The sequence below is a fragment of the Ahaetulla prasina genome, chromosome 3 (assembly GCF_028640845.1).
Source record: "Ahaetulla prasina isolate Xishuangbanna chromosome 3, ASM2864084v1, whole genome shotgun sequence".
Lineage (NCBI taxonomy): Eukaryota > Metazoa > Chordata > Lepidosauria > Squamata > Colubridae > Ahaetulla > Ahaetulla prasina.
Window position 1 is genome coordinate 51573059 of NC_080541.1, and position 20667 is coordinate 51593725.

The following is a 20667-nucleotide window of genomic DNA, read 5'->3' on the forward strand; positions in this document are numbered from 1 at the left end:
TCCTATCTCCCCCTCTCTCCCCCCTCTTTCTGTAAAGAACACAGGGCGGGCAGCAGCTTCCTTAAGGAGGGTCTCCCTGCGTCTGCACACGCTCCCAGCTCAGCCACAGTTGGCCAGGGGTCACAAGAGGGGAGGAGATTGCAGGAGCAAAGCGGCCCTGTACCTCCTTCGCGCCACATTTGTGTGTAAGGCAGCCTTCGCTTCCTGCCATTTCAGGCTGGAGTCCAAAAAAGAAATAAGAGGGGTATGGGGCGGGACCAACCGGTGATGGAACAGGGAGCCACGGCAGAAGGTCCAAAGGGCCACTTGTGGCCCCAGGGTTGCCGACCCCTGGATTATACTATTAAAGGTATGTGGTGTATCAAAAGGTATTATAAAATATCTATAAAATTTGAGTGTTTAAATTGAAATGGTAATGCTGTAGTTGAATTTAAAACAACAAGAAGTGAGCAGAATCACAATCTCCCTTTTCTTCTCAGCATTTCTGCCATAATTTCTGCAAGGTCGTGCTGAGGACTTTGGACAGTATCTTCATGATAAAATCGCTCAGATTTGGGAGGGGCTGGACACAGACTGGGTAGATTCAGACGGGTCGACGGGGGCAGGTCTTGAGGTTGCCAGCTGGGAGGAGTTTGACCCTGTGGCTCCCGAGGACATGGACAGGATACTGAGGAGGTTGAGGGCAACCACATGTTTACTGGACCCGTGTCCCTCCTGGATGGTACTGGCCACACAGAAGGTACACGAGGCTGGCTTCAGGGAATTATTAATGCTTCTTTGAGAGAGGGTGTCTTTCCGACTGCCTTGAAAGAGACGGTGGTGAGACCCCTCCTCAAGAAGCCTTCCCTGGATCCGGCTGTTTTAGCGAACTACCGTCTGGTCTCCAACCTTCACTTGTGGCGAAGGTTGTTGAGAGTGTGGTTGCTTACCAGCTCCCTCTGTACCTGGATGAAACCGTCTATCTGGACCCGTTCCAGTCCGGTTTCCGACCTGGGTACAGCACAGAGATGGCTTTGGTCGCGTTGGTTGATGATCTCTGGAGGGCCCGGGACAGGGGTTGCTCCTCTGCCCTGGTTCTATTAGACCTCTCGGTGGCTTTTGATACCATCGACCATGGTATCCTGCTCCGGCGGCTAGAGGGGTTAGGGGTGGGAGGCACCGTTTTTCGATGGTTCTCCTCCTTCCTCTCGGGCCGGTCGCCGACGGTGTTGGCGGGGGGGGGCAGAGGTCGACCGCGAGGCACCTCCTATGTGGGGTGCCGCAGGGGTCGGTCCTCTCGCCCCTCTTGTTCAACATCTATATGAAGCCGCTGGGCGAGATCATCCATGGTTTCGGGGTGCAGTGTCATCTGTACGTTGATGATACGCAGCTGTACATTTGCACCCCAAATCACCCCAACGAAGCCGTCAAAGTGATGTCCCGGTGTCTGGAGGCTGTGCGGGTGGGGAGAAACATGCTCCGGCTCAACCCGTCCAAGACCGAGTGGCTGTGGATGCCAGCATCCCGGTATAATCAGCTGATTCCATCGTTGACTGTGGAGGTGAGTCACTGGCCCCCACGGCAAAGGTCCGTAAACTGGGCGTTCTTCTGGATGCATGACTGTCATTGGAAGACCAAAAGACAGCCGTCGCCAGAGGAGCTTTCTATCAGGTCTGCCTGATACGCCAGTTGCGTCCCTTCTTAGACCGGGATGCCCTATGGACGGTCACCCATGCCCTGGTCACCTCCCGTCTGGACTATTGTAACGCTCTCTACATGGGGCTTCCCTTGAAGAGCACCCGGAGGCTTCAGCTGGTCCAGAATGTGGCCGCGCGGGTGATAGAGGGAGCAGATCAAGGCTCCCATATAACACCACTCCTGCGTAGGCTGCACTGGCTTCCGGTGATCTTCCGGGTGCAATTCAAGGTACTGGTCACTATCTTCAAAGCGCTTCATGGCATGGGACCTGGTTACTTACGGGACCGCCTACTGCAACCGACGGCCTCCCAGCGACCAGTGCGCTCCCAGAGGGTGGGCCTCCTCCGGATGCCGTCGGCTAGACAATGCCGGCTGGCGACCCCCAGGGGGAGGGCCTTCTCTGTGGGAGCTCCAATCCTCTGGAACGAACTACCATCAGGCATGCGCCAACTCCCCGATCTCCGGACTTTTCGATGTGAGCTGAAAACATGGCTGTTTCATCGAGCAGGACTGGCCTGATAGTTTTAATTGGGAGTTTTAGTTGGGAGTTTTAGATGGGTTTTATAGTATCAGCCAAATTTAAATATTTTATTTTATCCTATTTTAATATTTGTAGAAATGGTTTTAATATGGCTGTAAACCGCCCTGAGTCCTTTGGGCAAAGGGCGGTATAGAAATATGATAAATAAATAAATAAATAAATAAATAAATAAATAAATAAATAAATAAATAATTCACCCATTTCCACAGAACCAAATGACCCTTCCAGGAACTGAGAGTCTGCTATTCGGAGTTCTATTGGCATGCACTGTGCAGATACTTCCACTTAGCGTTATATCATCATCCGTAGACATAACAATTCAATTAGTCTTTAAAATGTCACAGTAGCACTATTTCTATTAACAGATTTCTGTAGCTACCATTTCTCTTCAGAATCAAGAATATTAGAGCTTTAATCTGATATCTGCATTATATTTTTTCAAATAATTGTATATTGATTTTATTTATGGCCTCAAATAAAAATAATTTTATTTATGGCCCCTGGAAAATATGAGTGACAAAAAGGGTTAATAAACTGCAATGTATAATTTCTTCAGTTTTGTTTTGCTGCTGTTCTCATTTCAATTGTTAATTGAAAATTGAATTTTAATTATACTTTTTAAAGACATGAAGCAGAAACACTGGAACACTGAATTACTAACCTTTAGATTCTGACCAACAAGACTGTCAGCCAGAAAGCAAATAACAATAAGTCATTTTAAAACCATCATCTTCCTGTATGTGTGTCAATTTGTTCTGAACAAAAAGGACAGAACAGACGAACAGCAGCAGGATTGAGTTATGTGACAGTACAGTTCCCCGAGCCCAGATGGAATATATTTCCTCATTTTCCTTTTGTACCATAATACTTATTCTGAATAGTAATAATAAAAAGACAATATTTCTATTTCCCAATTCACAGAAAGAACTGAAGAATTTTAGTTCCATTAACTCTCTGGAGGAGTTCTGATTTAAAAAGAAGACCAGAGGAGATTTGACTCTTAAACACAAAATGTAGTTAGAAAAGATTATTTTTCCTGGAATGAATTAGTCTGCAAAAGAATTTTAAACTGAACCAAGGTCTTTCCCTCATATTTTATGATATAGTAGACTTTTATGAAGGACACATCCTTGCTAGCAGAGATTGAACTAATAAACAAGTTCTAGCCCTGACATTTTATTTCTGGAACAGTTAACCTAGGTGAGCTTGTTTACATTTTCTTAATTTCTGGACCTCATTCCTAATAATGGCTTATCTTTTTTCCATTTTGAAGATGCTGATAAAGTAGAATTAAGTGACTACTATAAAATACTACCTACAATTAAATATTTGAGCTAACATTGCCATTCAGTTGCAGAATTCTGAATGATTTTTAAAAATTTTTCATATTAATTAAAACAAAATTAATGCACATAGGAAACAAAGTCACCTGGAATGTTTCTGGTACAAAGGCTATGCTTTTAACTTTTTGAAACTGAGAACATAGGATCAGAGAAGCTAAAGAAAGACTGTAAATTTGAAAAGCTGTACTACAAATCAACTGTGCTATTATACAATTCTAGTCTTCTCCAAAGCCTGTGGCAACTTTGCTTATGGCCACCTGAGATGGTGAAAAAAAACCCTAATAGGGAGCTCTATTGCTTACAACCAGTGGTGCCCACCAACTGTTTGGTGGATTATATTGGGATACAGTAGGGCTTAGACATGACCAAGACTGATACACAGCCATGTTTGGACACAATTAACTTACATTTAATTTTAAAAGATTCATCAGTTGCCTTATTGAATGAAAATCAATCATTTTCTTAGTATCTTGCATTAGTTATTCTTGACAGATTCTTGACAGATTCTTGACAGATTCTACCTCTCTTTATTTATAGATTATTTAATGTCTATAAAAATGGGGTTAACCCCTATCTATCTATCTATCTATCTATCTATCTATCTATCTATCTATCTATCTATCTATCTATCTATCTACCATCTCATTCTGAACTGCCCATTTGCTCTGCACTGGATAGGTTAAAATGAATAAAATTATCAGACAGAAGCATACATGTTTTATTTGTGCCCAATCATCCCAGAAATTCTGAGAAACAATACAAGCATATCTTTATAGCTGGATTTGTCATGAAGATCTGATTTAAGGATTGGGATTATAAAAGATTTGGAACTAGAGGAATATAACACAGATGTGCAAAATTCTGTGATAGAGCTGTGGAATTTTTATTTTCCCTCAACACATATCATTTTTTTCCCTGTTGCATGCAGACAGAAAAATCTGAATATTCCTGGGTGGTTAATGTAATTCTGGAAGTGGATTATCTAAAATTGGAAATAATTGTATATTCTGGATGCTACCCAACTACTCTTCTATGGACAGTTCATGACGAGTCATTTATAGAAATAGACTATGCCTCTCTGGGGTTAAAGACATCTATTTTATTATCACATTTAGAATATAATACATATCTCAAAAAGGATAGTAGATCTATTATAATATTTGGTGCACCAGAACTTCCAAATTCAAAGCCACTTAATATCTTCCGGAAAGGGCTAATGCTTTCTTGTCCGGATTATGGACTTCCCAAAAGAATCTGATTGGTTGTTGTGAAAGGATCATAGTTATAAAGATGCACTATTGGTCTCTTCCAGCAGTTCTTCAAGCCAATATAAACTAATTTACCATCATACAAACGTCTGTGAATTATAGTACAGTTTAACAGATAATTGGAGCACAGTCCTAAAAGGAGTTTGTATGTATACCCTGCTGTTGATGGGACAGTATCTTTTAAAATAGGAGGAAGAGAGATGATTTCAGGAAATGAAAAACACTGGGGATGACATATAAATTATCTTAAATATTGCCTTAAAGTTTGTTTAAACTCCCTCTAGTTTACAATAATGTAAATGTAGAAAAGTCACTGTTGAACAGCCTATTTTTCCTTTTCCTAGGTATAATATTGTTGAAAGAAAACATCCATCCGGGTTCAGTTCCAAGTGGGGAAAAAGACACTGGAAACATGGAGGCTGCTTGAAAAGATGGTTTAATGGTGACCAGGATCACATGGCTTGAGTTCCTGAACAGAAAAAGGGATGAGATGCTGTGCACACCCTGGCTTTGTGCTTTCTCTGAGCTTTGAATTTCCTGAGGCACAAGAAGAGTATCCTGATTGGTTGTCAGACTCCCAGGGGGTGGGGGGTGGTCTTAGCTAGCCTTGCTGGCTGATGTAATCTTCCCAGGTGCCATGTTGTGAGTTTCTGTTGCTAGATGGGTCCTATTGTGTTGCAGATGATGGACCATTGACAAAGGTGTGCGGGGGAGTGAGTTTCTGCCTCTGGCCCATTGACAAAGGTGGGAGGAGACAGGAAGATGCAGGGAGCTGTTTTGTCTTTAAAACATGTTTCTCCATTTCTCATCCAGGGAAATATAATATTATGTCCCTTTTTAGTATTTTCTAAAATATTTCATTCTTCTAGGAGAAGAGTGGGTGCTAACTTCCTACAATATAATATAATACCTAGGGATAAAATAGCCATCATGAACATGCTTAGCTGCGGGAATGAGGATTTCCCAGATGTACAACTAATTTCAATAGAGCTTGCTGATGTCTTGTATTAAAGGCTTCCAAACATGAAGCAGATGTAACCAGGAGGCATACAAATTATGCAAGAACCCAAAATGTCTGGAGCAATGCTTGAGAAGGCGATTTTCTTTCTTTCTGCTTAAAGAGTTCACTCAACTACCACTGATTCTGTAAAAGTTAAGACAACCATTATTTAACTTACTAAGTAAAATATACTTTATTGCTTAAAAGTAACCTAATGTTTAAGTTGTCTTTTAATGCCAGATAATAGTATTAGATTGTAGTAAGTAAAACAAACAAAATTTTACAAGACTTTTAACTCTTAGTGTCTCCCATGTATAGTTTTATGGAAGGTTTCATTTCATTTTAATGTGATATCCAGTTAAAATCTCTGGAATGTAATTCAACCAGGTATGTCATATATGTTTTGTTGGAGTAATTTGTAAAGCTGTGCTGACAAGCAAACTCCAGCAGCTGCCTACAAACTCATATAAAATGTTTAGTGAAAGAAAATGTTAGAAATCTTTGGAAGATAGCTTGGAAAGAAGACAAAAATAAAGAGTTAACCATCTGGATTATAAAGGGCAGAGGGAGTGGCAAATTAAATCTACCCATATATATTCAGTTTTTACTGCAGTTTCTAGATTTATACACTTAGTCATCTCTCATCTCATTATGTAATATTTTCAACGTACAAATATGCATTTGGTGTCATCTTTGTATCTTTCAGAGTAGTTTCTGGTGAATGCAATAATTCCAGTTCAATCAAAATCTTCTTTCTGGTACTGTATATACAAAACTTTTTGTAAGGGTATTTATATTATCCACTGTCTAAATGTATAAGATTATTTTAGGTATAACACATTACTTCTTTAGTATCATAATACTGTTTTTATTTTATTCTTTCATTTTACTGTAAATAACTTTTCTAAAATTATTTTTTAATTTTAATAGGAATCTATCGACATTATATAATCTAGTAATTTGATTTAATAATTGGACAGCTAATATGAAGTAGGACTGGAAGCACCCAAGTTCACATTTGTCCTTATTCATGGGAACCAACTGGATGTCTTTGCGCCAGCTATTTTCCCTGAGCCCACTTCATGAGATTGTTGTTCCTGGGATAAAAAGCAAGGAAATTCCTACGTAAATCTTAAATTTTTAGAGGAAAGACAGAATAACAATCAAACAACTATAAAAATGGAAACCTCTAATGAAACTCCTAAGGCAGCATCAGGATTTAAGGAATTGTACCAATAAAGGAGGGTTGAAATGAGGAGAATTTTGCTCTCTGAGCTTGGTTGTTGTCTTGCAGACATTTCATTACCAAACTAAATAACATCAGTGTTAGCAGGGCTAGTTTGGATAATGAACATTTGCAAAAAAACAACCAAGCTCAGAGGGCACCAAGGACCCCTCATTTAAGAAAATGTGTTGGCCATCTTTTTGAATTGTTGAGTATATTTGGAATTATGAGAACATGTCAGCAATCTTACAAACTAACTGTGATAAGGAGAACTGAACTATTACTGAATAGGACCAATATCATGTTTGTTTATGATAACAATAGAAAATAACTTTCATTTATACACTTTTCAAAGAAAGAGCTTTACATGGCAATGAATAGAAGACACATATAATTCATTTACTATTTCAAAACTAAAGAACAATTTCAATGTAGAAAAGGTATTTCTGGAGAATAAATTCTCCTATTACCAAACCCAAAGAATCCTCTAGCATATAAAAGGATTCTCATTTAGACTGACAACATATTCAGTGGTTTAGGTTTGGACTGGGATAAGAAGAATCAGGTTCAGGAATCTGTTTGACCAAAGTGAATGATTTTGATCTAGTCACTTCCTTTTAGCTCAGCCTATCTCACAAGGTTTTGTGCAAATAAAATAAAGGGAGATTCCTCTATGCACACACTGTTGTTGATATATAAAGAAAGATTATTTACATTAAAACAATACCTGCAGTCTTCGATATATAACATATGCCCCAAAACTGCAACGCTGAGGTAAATCACCCATCTGAAAAACAATTAAAATTTGGAGCTAATATTGAATTCCAAACTATTACTGATTGATTACTTTACTGATTGTAAAATTTCCGAGGAAAAAAAATACCTGGTAAATTTCCTCGAGACTATGAACAGCTGGGGGAAAATATAAATTTGACAATTGTTCTCTTTCATCTGCATCAATGTAATCAGCAGAAGCAGCAAGAATGTAACAGAAACTTGGAGGAATCTGGTTTGCAGTAAGGTGCTGAAAATAATAAAAACAGAAACAGTCATTTAATAAGTGGATGTTCCATATCCACTTTAATAATTTATTTATTAAATTTATTTATTTATTTGGTACGGACTAGGAATCCCTTCTAAATTAGTAAGAAGAGACAGTTAGCAGACAAAAACTTCTCCAAATGTCAATCATCTTTGCAAAATCAGAAATATTTTATCTACATTGGCTTCATTGGCTTCCTGTGGTCTTTCGGGTGCGCTTCAAGATTTTGGTTACCACCTTTAAAGCGCTCCATGGCTTAGGACCCGGGTACTTACGGGACCGCCTGCTGTTACCTTATGCCTCCCACCGACCCGTACGCTCACACAGAGAGGGCCTTCTCCGGATGCCGTCCGCCAAGCAATGTCGGTTGGCGGCCCCTAGGGGAAGGGCCTTCTCTGTGGGAGCTCCTACGCTTTGGAATGAACTTCCCACTGGCTTATGTCAAGTGCCTGATCTTCGGACCTTTCGCCGTGAGCTGAAAACGCACCTATTTATTCAAGCAGGACTGGACTGAAATTTTACTGGGGTTATTTATATTTTAAGATTTAAATTTGTTTTAAAATTTGGGCCACATTATAATGTTTTTTAACTTTCTCTTAATGTTTATATATTGAATTTTACTTGGCTGTACACCGCCCTGAGTCCTTCGGGAGAAGGGCGGTATAAAAATCGAAATAAATAAATAAATAAATAAATACATTTTCTTCTGAGTATTTATGACAAAAGAATATAGTTAAGCACAAAGCAACAAATCACGGAAATTGCTTTTGCTTTCATAATACTGGCCAAATGGGGTTCTAATATTTTCATTTCTTCACATACTTTCTCTGTTATTTAGAATATTAAACATGAGGGTGAAACCATCAATAAATATTTTAAGCTATGTTACTGAGAAACAAGAATGCTGCCAAACTGAATCTCCAGCAGCATGAGGATAATTGGGGACATGAATAGTAGAACATAACATGATGTTCTCTTTATCGGTGGCTGTAATGAGATCAAATCTATTTTATTTATTTGAAGATTGTATAAAGCAATGTAATGCTAATTATAAATTTAAAGGTCAATAAATATTGAAAGTTATTTCTTGATAATTACTCTAATTACAAAGGAATGACAATAATGAAAACAGCTTTAACTTTGTATATCCATTTGTGCACATGGAGTTTCTGAACTATCACAACTTGTTAAATCTGTGATTCATGTTCCAAAGCACCGTATACTTATTTAACATCCTGACTAAAGGATCTTGGGTGCTTTTGCTCTATTTTGTCCATATGCATGCAAATCTGCAATTCACAAACCCCACCTTCAACCATCATTACTTTACCAAAATTAACTAAGAGATAAGTGCAAGCCAATCACTGAATATACATCCACAGAATTTCCAATGTGAATTAACAAGAAACTCAGCAAAGCATAAAAGTGAATATATATTTTAAGTATATCCTTTCATTGGAAGACATAACACACAAATGCCCCTTGCATCAGTGTTTGCGCTTTTTATGTTCCACAAAGCATGATTCCTTACAGACTGCAGAAGTGGGTGTTGTGCATATGGGTGGAGGATTGGAAAGAGCTTTCAAAGAAAGATTGATTTGTGAAGCACTTAGTAAATTCACAGAAGGGCCAGAAAAGGGTTTTACCCTATATTAATACAAATCAGCTTTAGTGGTATATTCCCCACAGCAGTAACCCAGTGAGAGTTTTATGCTGGTGAAGGAACATTTCTGGGTTTCTCCCACGCTGTTCAGAACACAGCTAGCATACTAACAATAGGAAGGGAAGCACAGCAGTGATAAAACAGCAATTTTGGAAGAACTACATCCACAGGGACAGGATGGAACGGCTTAAAAGTGTAGGTCTTCCACTGCTAAAAGAGGAGGAGGATAATCCCTCATTAAGCCTGGTACCTTAAGCATTGCATTGAATTGTTCCTCCATTTTGAGAATATTACTTATTTATATAGGAATTAGAATTAGGAGAGGGAGGGAGGGAGGGAGAGAGAGAGAGAGATTGAAATTATTCCTTAAGAGGCATAGAAAAATCTCCTTGCACATTGAATATGTAAAATCTATGCAACATTGATCTTATCTACTTCTACAAGACTTAAGTAACAGTTAAAATATGGATTTTATCTATTTTATCTATGCGATATTTGAGAAAAATTGATTTCAGTGTTAACTACAAGAATATTCTAGTTTGCCTTATTATCATTTTGAATATGCTTTTGTAGCAGGAAATACATCTTCCATGCTAGAATGTACCTTAGCTAGCTTTCTCTCCCAAACTGCAATAGTTATAAATCAGTACAACAAAATCTCATTAAATTACTGTCAAATTTTAAACAACAAACTATGGTATCTTAATTACTGCAAACAGCTTTGTATACATTTTATTTACTTTATATTTTCTTATTTTCACAGCTAACAGCACTGTTTTAGCATGCATAAAGTATTCTATTATAGAAGTTTATCTCGTTCATATGTGGTTCTAGCTCTGATTTTATATAAGATTGTGATTAAATATGGTGGTTGATTGAAGAAAATAAGAGCATTTGCAGCTGAAGATACTACTCTTTGAAGATTTTTAAATGAACCTAGGTTAAATGAAATTAATTTGGAATTTCATGTACATAATTATACTAAACATTTCATTTTAAATTTCCTTCAGTATTCTCAATTTTTAGGACTCTTTGCTTCTACATGGAAATACTTTTCCATAGAACCATAAATAAAATTATAATATTTTCTGTTGCACATTACCAATAACAGTAATTGTTGGTGAAGTTATATTAAGGGAGGAAACTACAAAGTTTAAAGTGTAATGAGGGAATTAAGAAGATAATTTATTAAGGAAATCTTATTTATATGATTATTTTGGAAAAAAAACAAGTCTAAAAGTATCTTACTGCTTTATTTCCTTGTCTCTTGTCCGGAACTTGAAGAGGTAATAATGGTGGCCATAGACTGTCAATCAGACTAAAAAGTCCTAGAGTTCTGTCAAAACAAGTAAGCAAAGTACAGATATGATAAAATCTATGTGAGTATGTACAATAGAAGTCTAATCATTAGAAACATACTCTCAAAATAATTTTGTGTTGTTTTTGCTGACACTGCATCTATATTTTAATTATTTTGAACTACAATGGAATCTTGTACTACTACTAAAATAAATTTCACAATACATTGATATGGAAGCCATTCTAGATGAAATGGTATGTGTCTATGAGAATCCAATATACCGTAGAATTAAAATACAATGCAGCAATGTCTAAAGCCTGTAATTTAATTATGAAAAACAGAAAAGATGTAAATAAGTTATGTTGTAAAGGAAGCACTGGAAGGTGGAAGGCCAATCTGAAAAAGTTTTGCAGAAAATCCAATATAACAAGTTAATGATAGGTTTAATATTTTGGGGATGTTGTTAAAGTAAAGATGAGTTTTGATATATGGCTTTTATTTTCTACAGTGCACATTGAAACCAAATATGCTAATTTCAGTGCAATTATAACGTCTACTGGCAGTCTCTAGTCAGTAGAAACATTTTTATTTAAATTATTGGTTGTGCTTTTAGTTCTTTTCCTTTACAAAATGACATGTACAGCACAAAACAAAACAGAACATTTTACATGATAAAATTTAGCACGCTGCCCTCTTTTTCTTCTTTTATCATAATCTCTCATTAGTCACCTTCTGTTAAACAGCTGTAAAGTATTCAGGTTAACTTTGGGAAGAAAGGTAATCATCCATGAATCAGCACAATAACACGAAAGGATGTCAGGAAACAAAGATACTGCCTTACATAGAATTAATCCAGTTGCTTTAGCAATGACTATATGGCGTTCTAATCATCTATTCTCAAAAACAGCAGAACAAAAAGTGTATTACAACAATAGGGGCCAAGGAATATGTTCCATGGTAACAAAACTTTTCAACTTAAGAGCAAACTGCACAGTAATTTTTTTCTAACAATTGAGTACAATGTTATTCAAATTAATTGAGCTATGCTAGTAGGAATGTGCAAGAATTGTTGGTTTTTGGGTGCCTCTTAAAATGCAAAAAACTTCTGTGACTTTTCTTACCTTCCCCTGGTGACTCTTCGCAAAATTTTCAGTCTAGAAACAAGACAGCACTTGCCTTCCCATTTTTTTCTATATTGTTCTATCAGTTGTGAAGAGGAACATAGAACTGGAAGCTGTATTTCACTAAATATTCCATAGGTGTCCTGAACCAGCAGACACAACCTACAAAGAGTACGTAAATGTCATTTCATTAGCAACACACTATTTCTACACCTCAATCATTCAGTTTTTTAAAAAAAAATTGTAGAAGAGAAATTTTACTTTTACTTCCTAAATTATAATGTAATTGGAATACTTTGCAACTGGTAATCAACAGCTTTATTAAGTACCAGTATATCAGTTTTTAAAAAGACAACAAGTACACTAAGATATTTTCAGAAATAATTTACATGAATCTCTGCTATTATGGCCAATGACAAAAGATTTGGGAAATTGTAAAGTACAACACAATGTCACCTGCCTAAGTGCCTTTCTCTGGGTGTCAAATTTAAGAGAAGCAGCAAAAACAGAGTAGTAGAGAAATTCTTAGCCTGAAAATTCAGTTAAATTGGGCCTAATACATTAAGCAGATCAGTTAAATTGGGCCTAATACATTAAGCAGACTCCTATTCAATAGTATCTTCTCATAACTTATTTTGTAGTTTTATGTTCTACTACCAATTTCTTTTTAACATTTACATTAAAGCCACCAAAAATGATTTAAGATAACTAACTAAGGTTACCCGCAATGTCACAAATAAGTAGGTAACATGCAAGTGTTACTTATATTATATGTAAGTCAGGTTAAGCTTTGGAGCAATACAAATATGTTGACATTATCAGTAAGTAGCTCATCTGACCACAGTCACTCTCTTAGAGGTGAGGCCGCATTTCTCCAAAACATAATGATATTAAATTTGGTCACCACAATAAATCCCTTTCCCCTAGATCCCATTTATCACCAATAGATTCCACCAGTGGATGGAAACTAATGATGAATGTGTGAACCAACCTAGAACTAAGGAGAAATTTTCTGACAGAACAATTAATCAGTAGAACAACTTGCCTCCAGAAGTTGTGGATGCTCCAACACTTGAAATGTTTAAAAGGTTGGACAACCATTTGTCTGAAATGATATAGTTTCCTGCCAGAGCAGAGGGTTGGACTGGAAGACCTTCAAGATCCCTTCTCTTCTGCTATTCTCTTCTGTTATTAACACAATTTAAAGCAGAGTCTAGACTACTGCAGACTGAGATGATCTGGCCTCATGTTAGAAATGCATCTTACTTTGAAATATACTTAGAAAAATAATTAGGTGCAAAGTGCAACTATCAGAAACTAAATGTGCTGATCAAAATTTTTATGGTTTGAAATCTTTCAACTATTTTATTTATAATAAAAATTTAACAGGCTGTTATTTTTTAACCTTTTAAAGATTTAATATATTGGTTTCCAGGCATCTAAATGGACTAAATGCAGCTCATATACAGGTAAGTCCTTCACATGACCATTTGCTTAATAATGGTTCAAGGTTACAATGATCTCAGAAAAAGTGATATACAACCTGTCTTCACAATTCTATCATACCACCTGCATATTCACAAGATTGCAATTTGGATGCTTGGCAACGGGCTCCGAGCTGCAATGTTCTGCAGTTGCATGATCACAATTTAGGACCTTTCCAGATGGGGAAAAAACAGCAAATGGGGGAACTAGATTTGCTTACTGACTGCAATGATTTGCTTTATGACCACAGAGAAAATGGCCCTAAAATTGGGCCTGGTCATGTGTTGACTTACCACTGTACTGATTTACAACAGAAACTATTTTTATCTGCCAATTTTAACTAAGAATTTATTTAAGTGCTCTTCACCTATTGTTTTTTAGTATCTATAATTCATTAAAAATCATTTGTAATTTCTTCTTTTTCTGTAAGCAATTTGTAGTCCCTGGAGATACTTGAACTCTCATACATAATTCTTATTTACAATAATTACTACTTCCTAAACTGTCATATATCAGTTTCTGCAAATGAGTGACCTCTACATATATTGGGACTTCGACGGTCAGAATTCCCTCCTACGCAATCCTACAGCTGAAATATTTCCCTTCACCCCCCAAAAAAGAAAGACATTTTAATAAATAAAAAAAACTTGCTGTACAGAATCAATTCATTAGTTCTAAGCAACTATTCTTTTTCTCAATTCCCCAAGGATGGGCTTCAGCACGAATCTGAAAACTCAGAAGACTAAACCTCTGGTCCTGGTAACCAACCCAGATTGGATGTTGAAACATTATCCTGGGACAAGTATATCTGCCTTTGTGAAAAAGCTATTTGCTTATAGCTGAACATAAAAACAGGTGGAAAATTGTCCACGGGTAAAACTGATCTTCTCCACAATTACCACTTCAAAACCATATGCAGATGCCCAAACACAACGAGAAACTGTTAGGTGTGTAGTTATGGAGAGTACATAAAACTGAGGGTGTGAGAAAAGACAGGTAAACAAGATACTCAAGACACATGATTCACTGGGAGAAGCGAAGAGGCAGAGGTTATCTGAGATAAGAAAAATGGCAGAGATTATGCTTATATATACTGTGTGACAAAATAAAATAAAATAAATAAATAAATAAATAGAATATTTCCCCCACACACACACACCTCTGATTTTCATTCATTTCTCTTTCCACTTATGACTGTATGACTATAACTTGTTGCTGGCAATCCTTATGATTTATATTGATATATTGACCATCAATTGTGTTGTAAATGTTGTACCTTGATGAACGTATCTTTTCTTTTATGTACACTGAGAGCATATGCACCAAGACAAATTCCTTGTGTGTCCAATCACACTTGGCCAATAAATTCTATTCTATTCTATTCTAACAATAAATCTATGTGCCTATTGGAGGAAATTGTACAAGTGAATGCTTGAAGAAAACAATAAACAAACCCTTTTGTATCTGGCATGCTAGACTAGGTCTCTTCTGAACATTGGACTGTTTTGTTTCGATATGGAAGGCTATTTGCAGTGGTGGGATTCAAATAATTTAACAACTGGTTCTCTGCATTAATGATTTATTTCAACAATCAGTTCATCAAACTGCTCAGAAAGTTAACAACCTGTTCTCCGAAGTGGTGCGAACTGGCTAAATCCCACCACTGGCTATTTGTAACATCTAGATGTTCCTGACGTATCAGAAGTAGGTAGATGCAAGTGTATCAAGTACAGTCAGAAGTAGTTCAGAGCAAACAATAAAAATCCCATTTCAAAGCTTGGGAATATTCTGTTAATTCTCTAAAAGAGCTGGAGGCAGGGGAGCGAGAGAGAAGGTGAGGCCAATTACTTTTCACTATTTTTTTAAGATTGTGTTGGTAATGCTTATATTTATTCATTTCCCACTGTTTATATGGAAATGGTATCATGCCATCATACCCCCTCCTAATTAGTCATCATTCTTGGGAAAGATAGAAAATTACTTTTTTCATCAGTAATTATACACATATGCCCTGAAACTTGGAAATGAGGTTGGTGTTTTTTTTATGATTTTCACTGTTCCAAAGATTTAAGGCTGAAATGCATTCCATAAAGTAAACAGGTTTTTTTTAAAAAAATGCTTTTCTCAAGATATCAGTATAACAGAAAGACCCAAAGAAAAAGAAAAGTAAAATTTGATATTTGTAGTAACACTTTCAGATAGGTATTTAAAAGCAAAAATACAGAACTAAATACATTTAATAAACGGAAAGGAAATAACTGTTCAGTCTTCTGTTAACTTTCTGAGTTAATGAAAGTATAGAGAAGGGCTATAGATATAGATATATAAAAAAGCGGAAGTAGGTGGAAAAGTAAGAGTATAGCCCATATTGCCTGCGATCAATGAAGACATTTGCTTTTCCAAAATGCAGTGATCTTGGCAATTATACTTGCCCCCTGAAGGAAAACCTATCTCTAGGTGCATCCTAGCAAGGGACAAAGCATGAGGAGGCACATGCACTCTTAACAAGACCTCTTGTCTTTCACTCTTTTAATCAAAACAAGCACAAGGTTGCCCACAGAGTTCCAATCTAACAACTTGTCTGGTCAAGTCTTGAGGTGGAGCTCAAGCAGCTTCTACTGGTGTGGTTTAGAATCAAACAGCAACCCTCAAGGCTCCACCCAATGTGGATTTAATTTATCTGAACTTTTCTAATACAAACAAAAGCCCTCCACCAACGGCACACATTATCTAGAGTGTAATCAGAATCAGGCAATCAGATATGTAGGCACTGAAAAATAAAAATAAAGAAGCCCTTTCTTTTCTAGCCTGTAATACTAGAATTCTGAAAGTAATTCTCTGCAAAGAAACTTCATATTAGTTCTAACATCTTTCTTATCAGTTCTCGAATATTCTCACACCTCCATAGAATTAATGTTTTGGCTGTTGTGTGTGCTTTCATAATTTATTTTGATGAGAATAAACACATGTAACACGAATCAACATTAACTAAAATCTGAATAATATTAGTCAGAATTCCAACCAACTTGAAAATATATTTGTTATAGAGACGTTTTCTTATCTAAAGGAAAGCAACATTCTTTATGACAGACAAGAAATTTAATTATTTGTATTTCTGGGAATAAAGACAAAATCCCATTTTGAAGGAAGTACATCAGATTTGAAGGAATAAGCACTAAAATCCAAACCAGAATTTACCAAGCACCTGGTGTTTTTGAAAACAAGTTTTGGGATTTTTTGTTTAGTTTTGCTGATATCAGCACCACTTTTATTATGCATTTCTAAATACACATGACTGAATTAAAGTCCCTCTGAATTATGAGGCTTACATCAAAGTATATACAGAATTGAATTTCTGATATTGTGCAAAATCTATCAAGAAACCACAATTTCTGAAACTTTATGTTCCTTTTGAGTGTCTTTCCATTTGTACAGCTTTGTTTGTTAGTTCAGCTCCACATAACATTGTGTCATAACTCTTGTCTAGGAACACAGTTAATGCAGTGGATTTGAAGGGCTTTTCCATGACAAAATCAAAAATAGAGTTAATGCATGTTTAACTAATAATTAAGTGAATTTTCTTCAAAATATTTTTCTGATTCAGATTATCTTATACAAATTAATCTAAATTACATAAAGCATATGCATACTTAATGAAGTAGAGTTTAAAATGGTGATGAGCCTTCTTTTTTCAGGCCTTTCTACATGGAATATAGCATTATCCACTTACACTTCCATTCTTTATTTTTTGTAAGATGACACATCCCAGCAGTCATATTCAACTTTTGAATTTCTTTTAAGTCATTCACAATGTACTTGTGTCTAAAGAATCACAGTTGCAACTAATTTTTAGCTGTGGAATGGAAAAGCTGAAAACAAAAGCTACAAAACATGAGGTATCTGGTTGCTGACTGTTGTTCAGTAGTTCAGCCATTTCTAACTCTCTGTGACCCAGTGGGCATCATTACATTAGGATCATCTGTCAGTAGTTGCTTCTTTGAATTTCTCTAACTTTCTGATTGTCATCAATAAAAGTATCTCAGTAGCTTGTCTTCTTCAACTGCCTGCAAATTTTCTAACCATCAGGGCTTTCTCCAATAACTCATATCTTCACATTATGTATCCAAAACAGTTAAACTTTACCTTGTTGCTTCCAATGAGCAGTCTGGCTTTATTTCATTTAGAATTGAATTATAAGTATAAGTAAGGTTCTGCTGATGAGGAACTCAGGTGAGATTGCCAGAGGAGACTTTAATTTTTTTAAAAAAAGTTTAAAGTCTCTGCCAATCTCAGCTGAGGGGCGGGATCCTCAAAGGCTTTTTTTCACTTTTAAAGGCATGTTTCGGCTGAAACAAAACCGGCTTTTAAAAGTAAAATGGTGCGGCTCAGTACAGGCGGGGGGGGGAGGGATTTTTGCTACCGGTCCTCCGAACCAGCAGCCGCCATCGCTACTGGATCGCGCAAGCCAGTCCGATCTGGGAGCATTTCACCCCGATCCATATTCACACTGCAAATTAAGCACACATGGCACATATAAAGGGAAGATGGTTTCTTTATCTTGACAATTTTAAATACATCAAAATTAATTAAGAAAGTACATTGTCCTTAAATGCTACAGAGTCATAAAGGGTTAGAAAACTTGAATTTTTTCACTTTAGATGCCATCCGTGTGATTGTGAACTGTCCTTAAAACTAGCAAGATGAGGAGCATGCCTCATAAGCAGAACTGCTGCTACAATAGATATATGAGTAAGGTCAAATCCAGAGAAGTACTGAGGGGAAACAGAAAGCATAAAGAACCAAAAACAGACAAAAGGCAACAAAGACAAAACAGACATAATCCAAAAATAAATTCTGTAAACCCAAAGAACGTATTATTTAGTATTCAGCTGTAAAACTTGGGAAAGTTGATTGTATGTGTAAAGTGTAGCATAGCCAAAACATTAATTCAAATTTCCAACTTGTAACCTGACATATTTGCTCTGATATTCTAGACAAAAGTTTAAGAAAACACACATCACATACACACCTTGAAGTACTAATTCATGAAGCAATGGAACCTGGAGGACTTCTACTCTGAAACTTGCTTCTACTCGAAGTCATTCAAAAACTTTTCTTTTCCAAAAACTTTACTTTTCCAAAAACTCTACACGACTAACCAGAGCATACAAAACATTTGCTAGACCTATTCTTGAATACAGTTCACCTGTCTGGAACCCATACCACATCTCTGACATTAATACAATTGAACGAGTCCAGAAATATTTTACAAGAAGAGTTCTCCGCTCCTCTGTAAACAACAAAATACCTTATACCACCAGACTTGAAATCCTGGGATTAGAAAACCTAGAACTCCGCCGCCTTCGACAAGACCTAAGTTTAACACACAGAATCATCTATTGCAATGTCCTTCCTGTTAAAGACTACTTCAGCTTCAATCACAATAATACAAGAGCAAACAATAGATTCAAACTTAATGTTAACCGCTCCAATCTTGATTGCAGAAAATATGACTTTTGTAACAGAGTTGTTAAAGCTTGGAATACACTACCTGACTGTGGTTTCTTCTCAAACTCCCAAAAGCTTTAACCAAAAACTGTCTACCATTGACCTCACTCCATTCCTAAGAAGACTATAAGGGGCATGCATAAATGCACAAAAGTGCCTACCGTTCCTGTCCTATTGTTTCCTTTCAATGTATGTGCTTGTATATAATGTTGTGACAAAATTAAAAAAAATGACCCTAATGAGCTATACGGTAAATTCCACAGACTGATATTGCAAGGCAGTTTCAAGGACTTCCAAAATTAGCCCTGTATTCACCTGTCCAAATAGGACTGTTCAGCATGCTTAAATATGAGAGAAAAGTCAGAAACTACATTCTTAACCTAAAAGTATGATTTTGAGCAAATTAAGGAAATCCACATAAATTGTAGGTTAGTAGTCAAAAATAAAGCTAATGAAAGACTTAAAACTTATAGGGGATCTTTTTTTTAAAAATTTTTTAATTTATTTTTGTCACAACAGTATACACAAACAATTATCATAGATAAAACAACATATCTTGAAGAAAATATATATATATATGAGTAAAAAATATGCATCAACTATATTAATTTGATATAATGAAGGGAACAATAGGACAGGAACGGTAGGCACTATTGTGCTCTTATAAATCTTATAAATCTCTTATAAGGCTTTTATAAATCTCTTACGGATTTAATTAACTGGCATTATATTTTCACTTATAAAACACAAATTAATTAATGCATTTAACAAACACGTGTGGACAAGTCTTAATAGCGTTCTTTTTCAGTTTTTAAAATACTTTTATGCTTGGGAAATGAAAGTCACATGAACAATTGATATGGTATGAAGGGCACTTCAAAGTATATAAGATATACATGCCCATAACTTACTGGACATAGTATATATGATGAAGAACGTAGGGATGGTACAGCAAGATGTATGTTTCAATAGTAGGGAGTAAAAATTAGATATCTGAATAATTATTTTTTTAAAAATATAGTTGGAGACATATCAAGATGATTATTTTTATATATGGTTTAATTTTCTTCTGCTATTTTGTTAAACACAGTAGTACCTTGTAAAGTAGACATATGAACAAAATGTTGGTTTTTCTATATTTCTGTGTGGTATGTGTGGAAAAAAATGTGATTATTCACAAAATTATTCACAAAACAAGGAAATCACAATTCCACATCCACAATACAGAAGAAAAATTTCCTCATTTTCTAGAGCTCCAACTTTTTCTTCCTTATTACAAAGCCCATGAGCCATCTTCTCCCATGAACTTCACTGCTAATATCTGTTTCCTTCATTATTTCCAGCTTCCATTTCTACTGTCTCTTACCTTATTTTCCAGCCTTCATGCATCTTATATTCCTGATGTTGTTGAACTTTACAAGAGAATTAAAATTAATTTATTTGTAGCTTTTATATGAACATCTTCATTAGTGAAGAACTGTATAAACATGAATG

The 20667-nt window shown here is 36.1% G+C and overlaps 1 protein-coding gene across 4 annotated transcripts in view; it reads right to left on the reverse strand.

Moving 5' to 3' along the window:
- Positions 1-20667, reverse strand: part of SPIDR (scaffold protein involved in DNA repair) — a 192556-nt gene that overhangs the window by 25326 nt on the left and 146563 nt on the right. For 3 of the 4 annotated variants that reach the window (XM_058177652.1, XM_058177655.1, XM_058177654.1), the window contains 4 exons: positions 12181-12342; positions 11008-11095; positions 7938-8078; positions 7782-7841 (listed from right to left, as the gene is read on the reverse strand). In XM_058177652.1, the coding sequence (XP_058033635.1) occupies positions 7782-7841; positions 7938-8078; positions 11008-11095; positions 12181-12342 (451 nt within the window). The remainder of the gene's footprint in view (positions 1-7781; positions 7842-7937; positions 8079-11007; positions 11096-12180; positions 12343-20667) is intronic. The other variant, XM_058177653.1, reaches the window with a different exon arrangement.